We start from the raw sequence: 19,363 nt of genomic DNA, 5'->3' as shown, positions 1-19,363 counted from the left end.
TTTCAGATATACTGTAGCATCAGGCAATTTAACAAGTTAATATGCGCAATAACTCATTTGTCCATCTAGATAATTAGATGTGTGCTTTATAATTAGCAAACCTTTTAATCAGCCTGATAAATGGTTTCAGCGATGTATGAGATTGACAGATGGCTGTTACCGAGAGATGGCGCTGTTGTCTCATTTAAAAGACAAGGGAACATTATTACCAATGTTTGCGTCGCTCAACGTATAAAATTAAAGTTATTTTAAACCAGGTGTGATAATGAAACACATTGGAATTTGCTGAGCAATTCTTACGAGACAGTACCGTGTATAAATATGGGAGCGCCACACGTGAAGAGTGTTTTCACTCGGACAGTAACGTTAACAGGTAAAATTCTTTATGGCCTGTGCCAGTTGACCAAACTTTTACTCCAGAATGTGGAGATTCTTTGACTTTTCCCAAATATGAACCCACTTGCGTGTAGGAATTTGAGCGAAAGGCGCTGACTAAAAATATTTACTCGTTTAACCTCTGGTGAATTCTGTTTGGTCCATACTGTTTGGCTTCAGATTTTTCCAGGAATATTTGATTGCGTATGTCTAGCTTTACCTAACAACTAATTTTCTAATTATAATTTTAAGTGTTTTACTAAATGTATGTTAGTTTCTGATCTCGTGGCTGGTTTTAGAACGCTTTTTAGCTGGCCACTGGGTCGGAGACTAGTTCACCTCGACCAGCAGCGATAAACAAAACCAAGTTAACTGGCTAATCTTTTTTTCAGATGTATTTAGCAGACACGAAACATCATTATACCACACCACTGCAGTGTCTGTCAGGCGTTATGGGATGCTGTTACCTGAATGGTCCAACAGAGACCGCCATTGTTTCTCTATAACCTCATATCTTCTCTCTACACGTTCTCCAATGAGAGCGACGTGTCGTGAGCTTTGACTGCGAAAAAGAGAAAACCACAGCAAGCGAGGCGCCGATCACACAACCCGGTCAATCGACCGCGAGAGTGAGAGTGAAGGAGCGTGGCTCTCGTACGGATTAACAGGGACGCGCCTGTGATCTTTACACGATAATTTGCCACCGGAAACCGTCACCTGATTGGAATTGATAAGAGTAATTCAGCGCACAGATCACCCCGATAATAGACGAGGACTATGATACAGACGCTGGAGAGGCCGTGCACACGGTATGTGATGAGCGCTCCCATTTACTATCACTCGGAACGCGTTTACAAGGGCATATTTAATACAATTCGCTGTGTTGACTGCATTTACTGTCCGTTTTAAATCTTTCACCTGGATCTCGCTTTCCTAACATGAAATGGAACATTGTGGCATTGCTCTGAATGTGACATTAATAGCAGCTTTAATCGTTTTAAGACCTGTACCGCCGCGATTTTGCTAACATTGTCGAGTGCATCGTTTCCAAAACAACGTGCTTTTGTATATCAACTTGACACGTTTGAGCTTCAGACTTCTAGTAAAGCTGTATTCAGAGAGAATTGTTTAGTCTGACTGTCTTTGATGAATCTTGGATGTATCAAAATACGGTTTCAAGAGGAAACGTTATCTAGAGCTTATTTTTCTTATCGTCATATAAAATTTGTGTGAAGTCAAGGATGGAGATGATGTAAACATAAAGGTTCGTGATTGCGTCTGTTGCTACGCAATGATTTGATGTATTGCGTATGTTAAACTCGTGGCGTACACTAGGCACGCGTCAACTCAAAACATGTCTCGCAGTATTCACTAACAGCTTTCACAGCTCAAGAATTGCATGACTTGGGTTTATAATTATTCACCAAATTACTAAACGACGTTTTTGTTTACTAATTGAGATGACTGGAGGTTTATGCATCTTAAATGCGTAACAAATTACACTACCATGCAGTGTTTATGTATACCACAGCTTAGTGCTATCCAACAACAACATAACATGACCTTAGATATTAAATGTTTTCCATTTGTGTGTGTGCATGCTTCATTTCAACAGGACTATTTGGTTTTACTTCAAGACATTGACCTGTTTCAAGTCTTCTCCTGTGAAAAATACCACACGTTGTATCTCTGAAACCACCCACACATGTACGCTTGAAGCAGTATGTGGGGAAGACAAGACCTGCCAGGCAGGAGTAACAAAAGCAACAATTAATGTTTTTATCGACTCCAACATCACTATTGAAACAGGAACTGGAAAAACCATTTCAACTGTGCAGAACCCAATAGGGCTCTGGTGTCTTCAAAGACATTCTTGTCCCGGCTTCTTGGTTACTTGCAACAGGTCAGAGGTGCCACGCGTTTGGTTGAGTCACCTTCCTGTGGGATTTGTGGTTTGTGTGGTCTGCTGTACACAACTCCCTATTTTGGGATGTTAGCACGAGGTCTGGGTTTTACAGTTACTTGGTCTGTTTTGCATACTTAATAATCCAAGACCCACAAATTTGACTATCAACATTGATTTGCTTCAGAAGCCACAGTCAAACTTTTGCAGAATTTTAGACGGAATGTGGCCAACCATCTGCCTGTCCGATTAGTGTCAGTTGATCTTGTGGTCTTTGCACCAATGGTAAGGGTGGGAAACCCACATAAGAAGAGATGTATGATGATTGAAGACCTCACCACACGGTAAAAGCCGCAACGCAAGCCCTGATAAACTGGCAGTAGCATAAGCAAAAACCTTGGTCATGCAAGGAGCCGTGTGATATTTGTTGGTGGGTGGGTGGGTGGTTATGTTGGGGGAGGGGTGTAACTAAGGGACATGGATGACAGCGGCCTCTTTGTCTTGGACTCTCAGACCCGTGTGAACGTGTCTGAGTCGGCCCTGCCTCGCGTGACGTGGCTGCCCTCACTCCTCCCTGTCCTTTGTTCGGCCAATCTGGGAGCCACCCCTGGTTGAATGGGATTATATCCCAACAGGGGATTGATTCCGGGGGCCTGTATCTGGCTGGCCCGGGGTCCCTGTGGAACAATGCAGATCCACCCTCCTTGCCACCCCTTATGTCTTACTGCTCCCCTCCGGCCAAACTCTATCATCAGACTCTGCATATGAAGCCCATGGGAGGCCGGTGTTCTTGGGAATGTAGGAGAACCTCAAAAGGCTGTCTAGATGATGTTGCCCTCTGAGAAAGGTGGTAACAAACATCTGGTTTGTTTTTGACCAAGTCTTAAGATGGTTGAAGACCTTAACTTACCTGATGGTAAAATCAAAGGCTAAAATTGGGCACCAGGGGAGCTTGGCCTGCAATGGAATCCATTTTACGCTACTTAACTGCATATTAAAAAACAATATGCAGAAATTGAAAGTGACCTGATAAACAATGTCTTTAACATTTTTTATATGAAACTCTTCAGTGATATCCAGAGGCATTCAGTTTTTTGGGATACTTGAAAGAAGTCAAAATGTGGAACGTAAGGGAATGTCTATTAAACAGATGCTTCTCCCCACGTGTCCCCGCTCTCTTTTGTTCTAGTGCCATTCTTTTGGCGGAGGGTGTGAGAGTTTCCTACAGTTGTGTTTGTGGGCGGAGTTTCAAGACCCCCGCTACTTTTGCCGGATTACAAAGGAAAGAGGTCACAAGGAGTCAAACCGTAGTGTAAAACCACTGTTAAACTTCGGTCACATTTTATTTGTTTAAATTGAAGCATATTAGGTGAGCCTGAGCCATAGCCCATAGAGTTTTATACACGGGGTAAAGTGGTCTAACATTGACCACACTGGTGTGTAGGATCACTGTACAGTATTCACATTACAAAAACAACCGCTTGGCTTTAGACCTCCTCACCTGTAGCCGTTTTCCATTATGTAAGACTAGATGACCACCAAGTCCATAGATTGTTTGCCTGTTTTGGGAGGCTGCCGTCACACCACATGTGGCGTTAGTTTGATCAAATGCTGGTTTGAAACTCAGTTGAGCCGCATTTCTCAGCAGGTTGCCAGGTCGATTTTGGATTTTAAGCTAAACCTCAGTCCAGCTGTGGCTACTCAGGAACAGGCTTTATCGCCTTCTGCTGTATGAGAACTGATGCTTTACTGATGAGTCTGCTAAAAGAGCGATGGGGAAGATCAGCCTGGCTCTGTGTTTTGCGGAGTAAGCAAAGACAATAAGAACCAGATGATCTGAGCCAAAGACTATCAAATTCTGAGCTACACGTGTGGGTTTCTCTAAATGCAGATCTGCAGTCTGTTACTAAATGTCTGATCCATATGTGATTTTTAGAAGTCTTTAGTTAATGAGAAATTACATAACAGGACTTTTCATCCAATCAAATGTAGTTAGTAGTTCTTGTCAAGTCAAGCATCATTATTGTTGCTCATATTGGGGTTACGAAGTTAAACCCTTAGTTGTACACTTGGAAGTTAATACATTTTTTAGACGGAACGTGTATTTAAATATTATGCATTTATTCCTGTATGGCAACACCTATACTGTTTCCAATGCACTTATACTGTTATGCTGTGGTAACCTTTTGTTCCATTGACTTCCCTTCAATGCTACAAACTTGAAACTCGAATTCCAGAGGTCAAGTTTGGTGAACTCTGACCTGCAATTACTTGTCACGTGAAGATTGTGACCAATTGGAGAGCGATACATTGCAGTGTTACCTTTTCAGAAAAATAACCGTATAGAACAATCCTCTTCAGTGCAATACAGCTTTAAAACATCATATCAAGAATGATGGTGCAAATGCATCAAATCCATTATATAAATAGACCCAAAGGTTTTTATCAACGTTTTTGGTTGCTGCCCATACACGCAGGGATCTGCATAGATAATATCATAATTCACATTCTGAAAGTCTAGTGTGACTGCAGAATTAGCTGTAAACCAAAAAAATGATTTTTATACATAGTCCAGATGATACAATCTCTATTAGTGGTAAATGGCAATAACATGTGTTTCTTGTTCCTGTTCTTCGTCTCTTTGTCTTATCTCCTAACAGAGCCTAATGAGCCGGTTGTGGAACCCCTAGTGTGGTCCGGCTCCTTTCTGCGTTCCTCTAGTGCACCGCGGCGTCCCCTACAGGAATATGTCCTCAGCACAGACGCAAAACGATCAGGAGCAGCGATGGGGCTGTCTGGAGTCTCTGGGTCTCAGCCAGAGGGAGCTGGTCCTAGCAGAAGCACTGCAGATGGAGTATGATGCCCTCGCCCTCCACCGACAGGACAAGGGCCCGGAGAGTTCACTACCCCCTGACACCAGCAAGGCATCTCCATCGAGGAGCGAGCCCTCTTTGCCCAGACGTTTTCCCAGCCCTCCCTGGAATAACTGTCAGCAGGGCGTGTCCGGATCGGATCCTGCGCTCAACCACGTTCAACCCGAGGTGTCAAACTTATCGACATCGGGAGAAGAGTTTAGTAAGGAACCTCGATACATCTTGGATGAATGGGAGAACGATTTTGAGGGAACGTCACAGTTGCTGTCGAAAGGGCTTCCACCAACCGATGAGCCTCCACCGGTCCCACCCAGAAATCCCATCCCGCAGAATGATTCATTCATTGTCCGTCGAAGCCCAGCTCCACGGGATGTGAACTTGTATACTCCTGAGGTGGACAAGCCCAAGCTTTCTTTCGGAGATGCTCTGAATTATGATAATTTAAATGACTCTCTAAGCAAGCTGAATGGGGATTGGCCGTCACCTCGAGGAAGAAGAGCAAATGGGGAGAAATTGGGAAAGGCGGTGGCTCGAAGCAACACCCTTCCTCCTCAGGTTCCCCCTCGCACTTATGTTCCAGGGCAGAAGAGCACTAGAAGCCAGCGCAGAGTATCCGTTGATCCGGTGAGCGTTCTCAGGGCCAAGCTTCTGTCAACTCAATTGTTCTTTACAAAGACAAGGTTTAAATGTTTAATTTACATTCAAATGCATGTCCTGTAGGTATCTTTGGGGACCAGGTCGAGTTGTTTTGGCTATGAGCTCTTTCAGGTGTCTGAAGAAAGAGATGAGGAAGTGGCTGCTTTCTGTCACGTACTTGACTTGTGAGTTACTGCTCTTAAGTGTTTCTTTCTCACCAATATTTTTAGTAATGTGCTATCAATGTGTCAATAAATGAGTATAAACTGTGACCCTGGACCACAAAACCAGTCTTAAATTTAGAGTTATACACCACCTCAAAGCTGAATAAATAAACTTCTCATTGATGTTTGGTTTGTTAGGATAAGACTATATTTGGACAAGATTATATACAACATTTTGAAAATCTGGAATCCGAGGGTGCAAAAAAATCTAAATATTGAATAAAATCGCCTTTAAAGTTGTCCATCAGAGGCACTGTAGCAGGTCGTTGCAAAGAAAAAACATGTTTATTTTAACTCCCTCTATTGGCTTACGGCTGATGTTGTGGAGAGTTGATGATGATGATGAAGATGATGATGATGAGGAATTCTAAGCTTTACATAGATGCCAAACTTGAGTGGTTAATTCTCAAAGAGCAGACGACAGCGAGTAAAGTTTGTTGGCGTGTTTCAGGCCATTTTATTATCACAGAAATAACGTTTTTATATATTTAAGGTAGGAAATTTACGAAATATATAAATTGAACATGATCTTAATATCCTAATGATTTTTGACAAAAGAAAAATAATTTTGACCATACAATGTATTGTTGGCTATTGCTACAAATATACCCATGCTACTTTTTTGTGGTCCAGGGTCACAAATGTGTACAGTGAGAAAGCCGTGAAACCCTGTGTTATAGCTGAAAGCATTGTTTACTGTTTTGACAGGCTGCGATCGGCATACCTGTGTAGCGACAGCTCTAAAAATGCAGGCTTTGTTTGGAGCCCGTGCGTCACGCAGGACGAACTACAGCAGGGACTGGGGGTCAGCATTAAGGTCACGGTTAACAGTGATCACTTCAGAGAACCACTCACCTTCTCTTGTGATGGTAAGAACTAAACTGTTAAATTTGTTATAGCCTAACAATTCAGTTAGTCCAATACAAAACTAGTAGATTCAGATATTCAAATATAAAAAAATTCCATATCCGCTGTGTCGACGCTGTGGATTTTTTTTCGCCGCATCCTAAATCTTTGTTGAAGGCACCAGAGAATCTCATCTGAAAGACTGGAGAGGCTTTGGCCCCTGAATTCTCTTAATAGCATTACACTGAATGGGTGTTCTGCCAGCCATCTGTTTTGTGTACTCTATTAAAAGAGGCAGCTTTTCATTCACTTGCTTGGAGGAACACTCACAGTCCCCCCTCAAACACGCATGGACAGATATGGCCTCATGTGGAGAGATTCGAGAGTACTGAACATGTTTTCACAATCACTTATTCACTGCACTTGATTTTCTTTTTGTTTTGTCATTTGGAATGATTTCCCTCTCATATTGTGGCAGCGTGCCACTATATGATGAGCCATTTTAACTTTAACTGCTCAATCATCAAATGTGTATAATAGCTTTGTATATACACTAATGGGAATCTCTCCGAAATGTTTGATTACTGGATCAGAAGTGGAGTGCATCGCCTCCGACTCAGACCTTTGGTAACGTTTCAGTCAGGCAATATCAAAATCAGTCTACAAAGGGCTTGCTTTAGCTGTATATTTACTTTACACTGGTATAGCTGGAGGTATTTTAACAAAATGTAGCCAAAAATGGCTAATTTTGTCAGTGATACACATTTAGGCATTTAGTCATAATTGACATTTCTCTTTCCTGCACACTCCATTTTACCCTCTCTGTCTCAGATTTTGGCCATCATATTATGTGACTATTATCACATCAGACCTAACCTAAAAAAAAAGAAATAAGTCCTTCCACGTGTTCTGAGAGAGATGCTCAATTCATTACTAGGAGAGTAGATGAGACATGAGGTGAGAGAGAGAGGGGCGTTTGCTCAGACTCAGCCTCCTACTGTGACCGCACTGCAGTGCATTTGCCCTGTTGGGGTGTAAAAGGAAGGGTGGATTAACTTTTTTCTGGTTCACACCTACCTCTGCTGTGTGTAGTGACGAACATTTCTGTAAAACTAAAACTCCCACCTGTTTTCTCTGTTATTCACCGTTTGTATTCAAATCAGTAGGTGCTAATGAGCTGTATCTGGGTCATATGTTGATGTGTGTGTTTCTAGGGAGGTCAGCACAGTGATGTCACTAATTCATGACCTCTTATTGATCTAACTGTAGATAAACCGATACTTTAGAGACACTGCACTCCCTTTTTTCTTTGTTTGCCCTGCTTAAATCTGTTGCTTTTTGTCACCATGTGATTAAAAAGTCTTGTTTTGGGAAGTGAAATGACAAAGTAGAATTTATATAGATGTTTAAATGTAAAAAGGATGTCTGTGATTACAAAAAGTAATTTTGGATCAGTTAATTTACAGACCAATACTCTTAAAGTGATAGTTCACCCAAAAATGAAAATTCTGTCATTTATACTCGCTCTCTTGTCATTTCAAACCTATATGACTTTCTTTCTTCCGCAGAACACAAAAGATATTTTGAAGAAAGTTGGTAACTGAACAGCTGGCACCCATTCACTTCTATTGTATGGACACAAAACCAATGCAAGTGAATGGGTGCTGGATAACAACACTTTTCAAAATATCTTCTTTTGTGTTCTGCGGAGGAAAGTCATACATGTTTGAAATGACGAGGGTGAGTAAATGACAGCATTTTTATTTTTTGGTGGACGATCACTTTAAATAAATCAGATTACCAACGCTGCATATGTGAGTGACTTAAATGCAGTGTGGTGTTATACATCATTGCTATTGGTTGTAAAAACTGTAAAATTAACACTGCTTTGAAGCTAGAACTCAGTACCACTTTTTTGTTCTTGCCTAGTAAATTCAAACCGTGTCGGGAAGAATCTGTCATGCACATAGGTTTGTTTCAGCAGTGGGTTTAGCCAAATTAAACGTTTCTCTCGTTCCTTAGGATCCTCAACCATCGACCTGCTGATCTATCAGACTCTCTGCTATACCCACGAGGATCTGGATCTGATTGATGTCGACGACTACCTGATGAAAATCTGCGGCCAGGCTGAGTTCTTCAAAAAGTAAGAACTCGGCAATCCATCTTTCAATATGTTTTAATGTGGATTAATTTCAATGCTGGTTTGATGCCACACTGGCTGGTGAACCAGCATAGCTATGCGAGTCCAGCATGGTCTTTCTAATAAAGCTTGTTGAATAAGGAGGAATAAGCCTCAGTCTACTCTTATCCAATGCTGGTGACTGTTATGCAACATATGCTGGTGCTTTCTGTGGGCTGGCCACAGTAGTTCATAATCTAGGCTTCTTCTCATAAATGCTTGTTGACAGTGGATTGGTTTTTGGATGTCTGTTTCCTAGGGGCTTTATGCCCACCTCGCATTGGCTCAAGTATGAGCAAGCGGATGGAAGATCTCTCAAAGCAACACAGACAAAAAACTGTCCACTACAGCCTGCCAATGTGCAATGTGTTGCTGAAAAGTTCCCAGCCAATAGCATAATGAACTACATTTATACAAACCCTTCCATTGTTAGGCTGTTCGCGTGGAAATAGGCTGAATCCAGAAAAAGGGGTGAGCTGAAGATTTGCAGTTTGTGGTCTAAATACTTCCTTGTCATATAACTGCGAACCGTCAATTGTGGTTGCATTAAAACAAGCTGTGCTTATGTCTGTGGTCTGCTTTAACCATATTGGGTTTCCCCATTACACGACCACCATTCTGAGGCGTCCTTAGCTACAAATCCTTTTTCTGTTCTTATTCAAAGGCCACTTGTCTTTTTTGAGGATATGATTTGTAGGATTTATGTTAAAGGACAAAACAGTGTTTTCTGCTGAAAGCAGGTGTTATTCAGTTGGGTGTGTGTATGTGTGCGTTTTAGTTGGTTGGTTTTGCAGCTGTGTGGTAGGAAGTGTGTCCCTTCCTGATAACCGGGTTGTGAAAAAGGAGGTACATGGTGTATGATTGTACTTTGAAAGTAAAATGTGCTTCAGTTTCAGAACACCATACTGTTTGTCATAAAGGACTTTTCTGGGTCTGACAATAAAAACAATACGCAATGTTGCAGCAGAAATAATTTAGCAGTACTAAACTAGTTCATTCATTTAGTTTCTGTACAGTGTTATATTGGAGTATCTTTTCATTGAATGTCCTGGCTGGATGTGTAATAAAAACCTTGGTTGTCATATTTTCATATTTCACATTATTCATTAGTTAACCCATTGGTTGATATTGAGTATTAATAAAGGCAAATATGAGGCATATGAACTACTGCCTTACAAATGTTATATTATATTTGCCTTCATTGTTGGATGTTAAATTTATAAATCTGTAACTAATTCTCAACACAGCTAGGATCAAAGTATTTTCAAAATTTTATGAATGCATGAATATGTAATGGATAAGCATTGTTGATTTTAGGATTGGTTGTGTTGCTGAAAAACTTATTGTAATATTTTAGCATTGCTTTCTTTCAGACCGTATTGTCTTAATTTTCCCAAATGTAAAAGGTTAGGTGTGGTGTGAAAAGCATATTGATGCACTAAATATTAAACTTGTATGAATAAAATTCAAGACTTGTATTGTCTTAACCCAGAAATCTTAACTTAAGCCATACCTGTCAACACTCCCATTTTTCACGGGAGTCTCCCGTTTTTCACGCCCATCTCTGCCACCCTCCCGTTTTGTTGTTTCTCCCGTGAAACTCCCATATTTGTTATTTCTCCTTTGAAACTCCCGGACCGACGGGAACAGGAACGAGTTCACGGGGTGGCTCTGTGGCTTGAGCCACTGCCCATTTGCCATCACAGGCAGGCGCCCTTTGGTAGGCAAAATAGAACGGTAGCCGAAGTGGCGTAGAGAGGATTCACATCCCTGCGAAAAACTTTCTCTTATTACACCGCTGAAGGTCAGCATAATCCACTCCGTGTTTTCCATTTAACGCTCGCTCCTCACAGTCCGCTCACTGAAGACGACAGATCGTTTCATCGACCGTAGATGCGGTAGAGTCTATTAGCTGTTGTTGTTGTTACACTTTCTTTGCTTTTACAAAAAACGTGTTATGAAAAGTGTTGTGTTCTGCAGACAACCCTGAATTAAAACCAGTAATATAGTTTATTTCTAATATTTAAGGTTCTGTGACCATAAGCGGTTAGTGTAAATAATATGCAAACACTGTTAATTAGTTAGCAGAATGTTTTTATTTTTTATTTACATGGATGGATTTAACAAAGTTAAAACAACCGAACTACGGGACGTGTGAAGGGGCAAACTGCTTGTGCTTTTTCAAACCGCGTTTAGATGCAAGTTATTTCATGTCTGACGTGGAGATCTCTGGCAAAATCTAAATGTTAAATTAAGATGATACCTTGCAGATATACCATTCATGGCCCTGTGAGCTGCATTAAACAGTCTCTTAGATTTACATTTAAGAATTTGACATGAAAATTGTTATGTTAGATATAAAGTAACTAAAAGATTTAAAACTATTTATAACAGAGGGGTGCCCTATTTGCCCTTCACAACCAACCAGCCCCCCAACTCCAAATACCACCCCCAATCCCCCCCTCGGTGGGTCTCCCGGATTTTGGTACACAAATGTTGACGGGTATGACTTGAGCTGACTTCTCTAACTGGTACTCGCATTTAAATGTAGTTAAGGGTATTTGGCTCTCAAGATGATATATATATATATATGAGTTGTTAAGATTAACCTATTAATGTATATGTATATATGTCTATGTTTGGTAAGCTTTTTGTTTGAATTCTCAAATGACAATACATTTTCTTCAGTTACAAGTCCTGATTTGCTTTCAGTTCACTTATAACCAAGAAATTGACTCAAGGCTGCAGTCTAAAGGTCTTTTGTCCTTTTTCTTTCTGTTTAGCAATGAGACTCTGGTGAGCTTCGAGTACATCCAACAGTGTCTGAAGTTCGACTGGGACATTCGACTTATTCTGACCAAAAGAAGTTCCATCAACATGGAGCTCGCTCGAACGGTAAGGATCCGAGTTGACAGCAGATACTGTATATTAGTGACCCAAAAACGTGTTTTTCTTCTGTTCAAACAGTTGGAACCACAGGAAACACCTGTAGGAAACATTTTAGACCTCTAAACCCAACAAATCTTCATGTTGTGTACTTGTGACTTAAGTCCTTCCAGAATCGAGTTTTCTGCCTAAAACTTTTAACATTGAAGAAATGTAGTTCACTTTAATAGTCTTCACTCTAAAGAATTTTTTTCTTGGCTGAGGTCATTAGAGGTTTCTAAGAGTGCAATAAATGTAGTATGTCTGGAATGATTCTGTGACCGATGGAATGTAAAAGTGTTGCACCTAGATGTTAACGTTGTGTGATGAATGTTTGCATGTTTTAATTTGTGTTGTGTCAATGGCATTTTCTCTAAAAGACAGAAGATGATGAGACTCCATCCACAATGAACCATAACATCCTGCTGCAAGAAAGGCCAGTGAAACAGACTGTGACCAGGTGAGAGGAGATTACGTAAGGGTGAGAGTGTTGTATCTTTGAGTTTTAACATCTACTATTTAATGCACAATAATACTTCTTTGTTTGTGTGACACAGGGAGGCCCTGGTGTTACTTCTGGATACCTTTTATAATGAAGCAGAGTCTTTCGTTTTATCAGAGGTACACTAAATCAAACTGATACTGTTCATAATAAGGGTAAAGTGGGTAGTTTTTGTCCTACCAAATGCAATTGCAAATATCACGCTTTTCAAAAACGTTTTTCAAACTCCCTCATATTCAATTGATTGGACAAGCAGATAGCCACACCCCTAAACTTACGTGATTGGTTAAGCCAATATTGTTGTCCTTGTTATTGTTAGTGGTTGTTGTTGTTAATTTTTAAATGCTCTGTATATAAAGCTAAAAAAGGGTTATTCATTTCAAGTTTTGTATTTGGACTCATCCTCCTTATGCTTTTCTGTCTCTCACAGTCAGAGTTGCCATTGCATGTGGAGCGGTTAGTTCAGTCAGTAAAGGCCCTGTGCAGCTCTCTAGCAGCTGTCGAGACACCTGACATCACTGCTGCCCTAAACCAGCTGCCGGCTTGCCCCTGTAGACTACAACCTAAAGTGCAGAAGGTGGTGCCTTAGAATACTTTCTCCTACAGTCACACGCAACATGAGAAGAGTTTCAGACATCCGATAAGCACTTATTAACAGGCTGTTCCTCAGAACTGCTGTTTCTCGATGTGTCGCTGTTGCCTCTTCCAGTTCCTCAAATGACCGGATAGACAATTTTCGGCTTTTCTTAAACCGTTACCACTTAAAACTTGTAATGTTGCTAAAAATGTTTCACCCATGCATGCTTTTTTGGTCTGTAGAGGTTTTGTTTCTATTAGAGAAATGACAGTTTGTGTGTAGCACTTTCTAGTATGCCTGCTTATGTGTGTGTCTGTTTGCCTTCATAGGATGTTAGTGTCTTGGCGAAGAAAGAAAACAGAGGTACGGCTTGTTATACGGTTCTTTTTGTCCTTTGTCACTCTCAGGGAATAGCTTGGATAATATTTAAACTATATATTATGTAATGACCACAAAAGTGCATCACTTCCCGGAGGGCATGAAAACGGACTCTTTAAGCACTAGAGTTCTGTTGATACTCACCTCCTACAGTAAACATGTTGTGGTAGTCAGAACAGGTCAGAACAGAACAGAAGTTTTTGTGGCCTACAACCACCACACACACAAACAATGTAAAGGTTCAATCTTATGCTTTATTTTTACTCCACACTTTCAGTTTTACAATCATCTATATATGCTGTAAATTACAACAACGTATATACAATGTCTTGGGAGGTTAAGATCCTTTGGTGCAAGCAAACGGATCCTACTTTTGTTTTTTTCAATCGGTGATGCAAAGTGTCATAAAGTATAGAATATGTGCATGATATAGATGTCTTTCTGTTCAAACTAAAACTAGACTGGTCAGATTGATATCTGTGTGTTCTAAAATTGTGGGTCAAATGTTGGAGACAAGTTTTACTAAGCTGTATGAGAAAAAAATGTTGTCTCTGACAGATAAAATCATGGCTGATCCTTCCCAAATTCTTCAACTAGAAGATTGAGAGTACCATACGTTAGGCTGAATAGACTACGAAAATCCTTTGTGTATCAGTCGATAAAATTAATAATTTAAGAGTTGGGGATCAAAGTAGATCTTGGGATTCTAAATGAATGGCAAATGTATGGGGGGTCTATGGGTATTGTCAATGTTATGGTGTTGTGGATGTGTATAAATGTATGGACATTCATTTATTGTAAGGTAGCAAGCGATGTGGGACGAGAGACAAATTTTGGAAGAAATTCCAACAATAGTGGAGTTGAATTGAATTTTCTTGCATAGATTAGAGTTCTGCACACACAGAGTTGAGGATGTATTGATGCTATTGTCTCATGTTGGTGGGAGAAATGTGTGTGCATATGTAGCAATGAGGAAGTCTGGGATCACCGATGGGAATAAACAGGAAGGATGTTGCAGCTTTGGATGTGTGCAAGTTTTAATGCCCCCGTAATGGTTGAATATTAAATCTGCATTCAGGGCTTTGTAGGCATAGCAACAGAATTTGAGGAGTTTTACAATCTATATTTGTATTCATAAGTGGAAACATGGATGGTGGTGGCGTTATAGCTTTACATGCCCAAAGAACCAATTATTTAATACCTTTTAGTAATAATAATGTAAGTGAGGGATCTTGTTTCATCCTGAGGGGGGTGATTTTGCGATAATGACTAGCCAACTGTATACTACCCTGCTTATTACATGGCTATTTGCCAAATAATTGGACCTGAAATATTGATTCAGTTTGGAATTATGTGATACGAAATGGGCTGTATAGTGTTGCAAGAGTCAACCGCTAGCACAATGGATGTCACAACGGCCAAATGTAAAGATTGATTGGTGCTCTGTGGTCAAATAAGTATTGTGACCCCTAATATGTTTTTTTTTCCAATTACAGCAAAAATAGTAGAGAAATTGACGGCAGCTATCTTGGATCTTGTGGAGCTGTACTGTAGCACTTTCAATGCAAATTTCCACACCATGCCACAGAGCAGCAGAGCAACGGCCCCCATACAGGAAGCTGGCATGGTCACCAACGTCCTGTCCTTCAGTGTGTACGCGGCTCATCGCGTTCCCATCACATGGGCTGCCAGGTAACGCTTCCTTCCTCTGGTTCCATCATTCTGGGAAATAAAGATTTTTGTGTCGTATGTAACGCTTTAAACATTGTGATATTATGTCATTGTAGACTATGAATATGAGAGTTGATTGTTAGGGTCATGTGAGTTCACGTTGGAGAAACGTTGTCTTGTTTGTTTTGCAAATGCAAACAGAGATCTGGAATTACAGGTTTTTTTGAGAAGGCTTTTCGTCATATCTTTCTTGCTTGCCTTATTTTCTCTTATTTTTTTTGTGTACTGGACTGGCAAGCCAAGTACTAAAATGTTAAAGGAGCTGTATGTAATAATTTTACTGTATTAAATCAAAACATTACCTCAGCATGTTTCCTAAATGTCTACGAACATATTAAGTTCATATATTGGTTTGTCCAAAAAACAATGCTCTAGCCAGTTATTCCACTCTGAAATGTGCGTTCCGTGCCGTAATGTCTGTTTTTGTTTTGGTCCTGCCCACTGACGATTTACCCACTAGTGTATTTCGACAGCTTGTCAGTTGTCGACAATAACAGCATATTGCAGCAAACAAACGATCTGGGTCAGAGATAGCAGATTCTACCCTGCCCAGTACTATTACGTTGCAAACTTGGAAAGAATTACTATATTATTTTACAATTTACGAGGAGTAATATACAATTTTTGTACGGTTATTTAAACGAGACCGCAATATGGCCCGTAAATGCCACCGGAGGTGCAACCTCTGAAACGAGCTGCTGATTGAGTTATATTTGAAAACAACAAAACCACTGCAAACGTATTAATTATCAGACAGACTTCGTGTAAGAGTTTATGCTTTCCATTACACTCCTGTAAGTGTCTGACAACTCCTGGGAGCGTCGAGTCTGATGAGGAGGGCGGGGAAAAACCCTCGCCAATACTTTGAATTTGGACTGCGAGAGCAAGCTCAACCGCTAGGTGTCAATGTTCAAACAGCTCCTTTAAGGTGCCACGCTAATGTTGCATTCTTCGTTTAAATTGTGGAGGCTGTGGAAATTATTAGACTGTAGGAAAAAGTTGACCCTAGTGGAGACTGAAGTAAAGGAATGTGAAAAAAACACAGCTGTTCACTGCTGATCCCCTTCAGTAATCCAGTGGGATTATTCAGCATTATATTGCGGATAGCATGAGATCTCTTGAGAATGCCATACCTTCTCTTTTCCCTTTCCAACCCCCTTTATTAACCCAAAACAGCGCAAAATAACCAAACTGTGGCGACTGCTCTCACCAGCTTGGCGACAGATGCAGACCAAACCCTACATTTCACCACACCTCACCCGGCCGTTCAGTAATAAAATACATCCCTTCCCTCCCCCGCACAACATGGGAATGGTCTCTCCCACCCAGTGACCTGGGCTGGTGCTCTTTGTCTCGCTCTGAAACTGATGCTGACTGGGAAACGAGCCATTACAAAGGCGTGTGTATGGGAACTTGGTGCGACCTTTGACCCATGGGGTCCAGGCAGAGGGCAGGCTGGGTACCAGGCACCTGTGTGATGGTAATGGAGGGCTGAGACTCTTGCGTTCCATCTGGTTCAAGCAATTAGAGTCCATCAGATGACCACTGAGCATAACCTAAAAGGGTCTTAAAGAGCCGTGAGCGTTTCGCTGCTTGTGTTTTCCTCGCATTTGTATTCCAAACTAGTAACGTTAGCAATTCACTGGCTTGTTGTTCTTTCCTATCTGGGATTTTATTTATTTTGGGAATGTTTTTTGTTTTGTTCCATTTGCGTCAGTCTCTAGAGAGTTGATCCCATTTTGGAGTCTCTTAGAGTTTAGTTTGAGGATGAATGATATAATGTTGGATCATTTTGGGATTAGGAGTACAAAGGTGGCCACAACTATGAACTAACCCTAATACAACGTGTTAAGATTAGCTATATCAAGCCCTAACTAAACTCAAAGGCAAACAGGCATGCAGATCACAAAGGGATTGTGGGTTTTGTGGGTTTTCTCATGATCAAAGTAATAATAGTGAGGGGTTTTCTTGGGAGTCATAATGTACGATTTATTTTGGAAGTAATGAGCACATCATTTTTATACCCTTCTCTTGTGTTACCTCATATTTTATAGGAAAGTCAGCACTTTCATTTATAATTTAACGGAACAGTTCACCAAAATAAAAATGACATATCCTCATCTTCAGACCATTCTAAACTTGTACAACAAACTTGTTTCTGTGGAAAATGTGAAGAATGTGCAGTACTGGTTCCTCATAAGTGCAAATACAATGAATGACTGGAGCCTTAGTTTCAAAATGGACACAAAAACACCCTAAGAGATGATAAAAGTGAACATTTTAAGTGGAGGGCATGAAAACGGACTCTTTAAGCACTAGAGTTCTGTTGATACTCACCTCCTACAGTAAACATGTTGTGGTGGTCAGAACAGGCCAACTTCTTAAAAACGTTTGTGGCCTACAACCACTACACACACACTAAAAACAGCACATTTTTTTGTAGTATGTCTGGAGAAAAGGTCAATTATGGAATTTTGGGGTGAACTGTTCCTTTAAGTCATCTTTCAGATGTATTTACTGATCTCTCCCTCTGTCTGTCTGTCTCTCTCTCTTCCTCTTCCAAACACATCAACAGCTATGAAAATTTCTTCCTGTCGTGTTCGCTCACCCATGGTAGTGTGGAGCTCTGTGCCCCCCAGCACACCAGTAAACAGTCAGTCAGCAAATATCTTTTCCACCTGGTGGTGTGGGACCAGAGGTGAGCTTACGCCAACTGAGCACAATCTCTTTGTTGTTTGTTAAAATAAATGCGTTGTACTTGATAATTACCGGGTCAATTGCTTACGTTTGAATTCATGTTGGATCTTGGTTTGTTTACCCATTACTTCAGGCGACAATTTTAAAATGGCTCATCCAATTCAGATTCCTGTTGCTATTTTTTTATAGTCAGACGCCTTATTGTAGAGTTCTGGTATTGTCGTAGTATTTTGGTAGACAATTGAAGGTTATTTTCTACATCCTTGTAAATGTATTTAAGTTCAGGTATGTAGGTGTATATGTACTTTTATAACTCTATGTGTAGGTGTCTTAAATAAAACCATGACTTGCTGTTTGTATTGCATATATTTATTCTGTACATAAAGGGTTTTAAAAAGTAATTTGTGTTTGCATATCAGACGTTGTTCGGACTGGAATTGCGTAATATCTAATTGTTATTTATATTTTTCCTTTAAAATACAGAGTTTGCTTCCCTGTCCAAATCAACCAGTTGCCCAGAGAGTCGCTGCTGACAGTGACTCTATACGCCACCCCTCTACCGCCCCCTGGAGGGGCGGAGGACAAGAGCAAGCAGAAACGCAATATGGAAGCTCTGGGATGGGTCACTATGCCCTTATTTAACTTTAGACAGTAAGCACGGATCTGTCTTTTTCATTATACTAAAACTTGTTTTCTCTGTAATGCGTGTAAGGAAAGTGTATCACTTCCTGGAGGGCATGAAAACAGAAGCGACAGCGAACAACTTCTGCTCACTGTTGCCCCACGTGGTTGATAAGCGGAATTGTCTGTTTACAGTGTCGTAAAAACTGGCGCAAAGAATTCCCTCTGGCAGCCGACGGACCCGGCGGACCCAGATACGCTATGAAAACCGCGCATAGAATGTGTATATATATATATATAACGACAACATTAGCCTACTCAACGACTGAACTGTTCAACATTTACGCGGTTTACTGGTCTGAACTAAAGAATCTGCTACTTTTTACCACAACACGTTTGTGTTTTTTTTTTAGTCTTCATTTACAAGCACTACACACATTCATGACGAGACACAACAACATGCTAGCTATCGACACCGGCAACCATATATTTCATTTCAATTCAATTTTATTTATATAGCGCTTTTCACAATGTGTATTGTTCCAAAGCAGCTTTACAGGAGAAAATAAGAAAAACACGGTAAAACACAGCACAGTGCATGGTGTTTAGACCAAGCAAGATCATTGTAATAAATAATTAAATGAATAAATGCAATCTCCCGGTGAGCAAGCCGACATTGCCCTGCTATTATCTCTATATTATCTCTCAGCTAGTGTGAACCGGTGTTGCGCCAATGACACAGACTAATAACAAATACGTTCAAAAGTACAGGACAGTAACAAAAAAGGTACAAATAACACTTACAAATCCAGTAGCAGGACCGCTAGGTCTCCATCCGTTTTGCAACCTGTTGCCTCTTGCTGCTCGCGCCACCGAGTGTAAGCCCGTCCGATATT

At 40.6% G+C, this 19,363-nt stretch overlaps 1 protein-coding gene across 1 annotated transcript in view; it reads left to right on the top strand.

Annotated features, from left to right (window-relative positions):
- Positions 1-923: 923 nt before the first annotated feature.
- pik3c2b (phosphatidylinositol-4-phosphate 3-kinase, catalytic subunit type 2 beta) overlaps positions 924-19,363 on the top strand; it is a 34,694-nt gene continuing 16,254 nt past the window's right edge. Inside the window, exons 1-13 of the mRNA XM_057361925.1 lie at positions 924-1,184; positions 4,939-5,775; positions 5,872-5,972; positions 6,720-6,880; positions 8,880-9,000; positions 11,820-11,931; positions 12,342-12,421; positions 12,519-12,582; positions 12,894-13,040; positions 13,370-13,403; positions 14,915-15,110; positions 17,725-17,847; positions 18,330-18,497. Coding sequence (XP_057217908.1) covers positions 5,026-5,775; positions 5,872-5,972; positions 6,720-6,880; positions 8,880-9,000; positions 11,820-11,931; positions 12,342-12,421; positions 12,519-12,582; positions 12,894-13,040; positions 13,370-13,403; positions 14,915-15,110; positions 17,725-17,847; positions 18,330-18,497 — 2,057 coding nt within the window. The 5' untranslated portion in view covers positions 924-1,184; positions 4,939-5,025. The remainder of the gene's footprint in view (positions 1,185-4,938; positions 5,776-5,871; positions 5,973-6,719; positions 6,881-8,879; positions 9,001-11,819; positions 11,932-12,341; positions 12,422-12,518; positions 12,583-12,893; positions 13,041-13,369; positions 13,404-14,914; positions 15,111-17,724; positions 17,848-18,329; positions 18,498-19,363) is intronic.

This window comes from Triplophysa rosa, linkage group LG20 (genome assembly GCF_024868665.1).
Source record: "Triplophysa rosa linkage group LG20, Trosa_1v2, whole genome shotgun sequence".
NCBI lineage: Eukaryota > Metazoa > Chordata > Actinopteri > Cypriniformes > Nemacheilidae > Triplophysa > Triplophysa rosa.
Note: the sequence above shows the minus strand (reverse complement) of the source record. Positions and strands in the feature narration are given on the sequence as shown.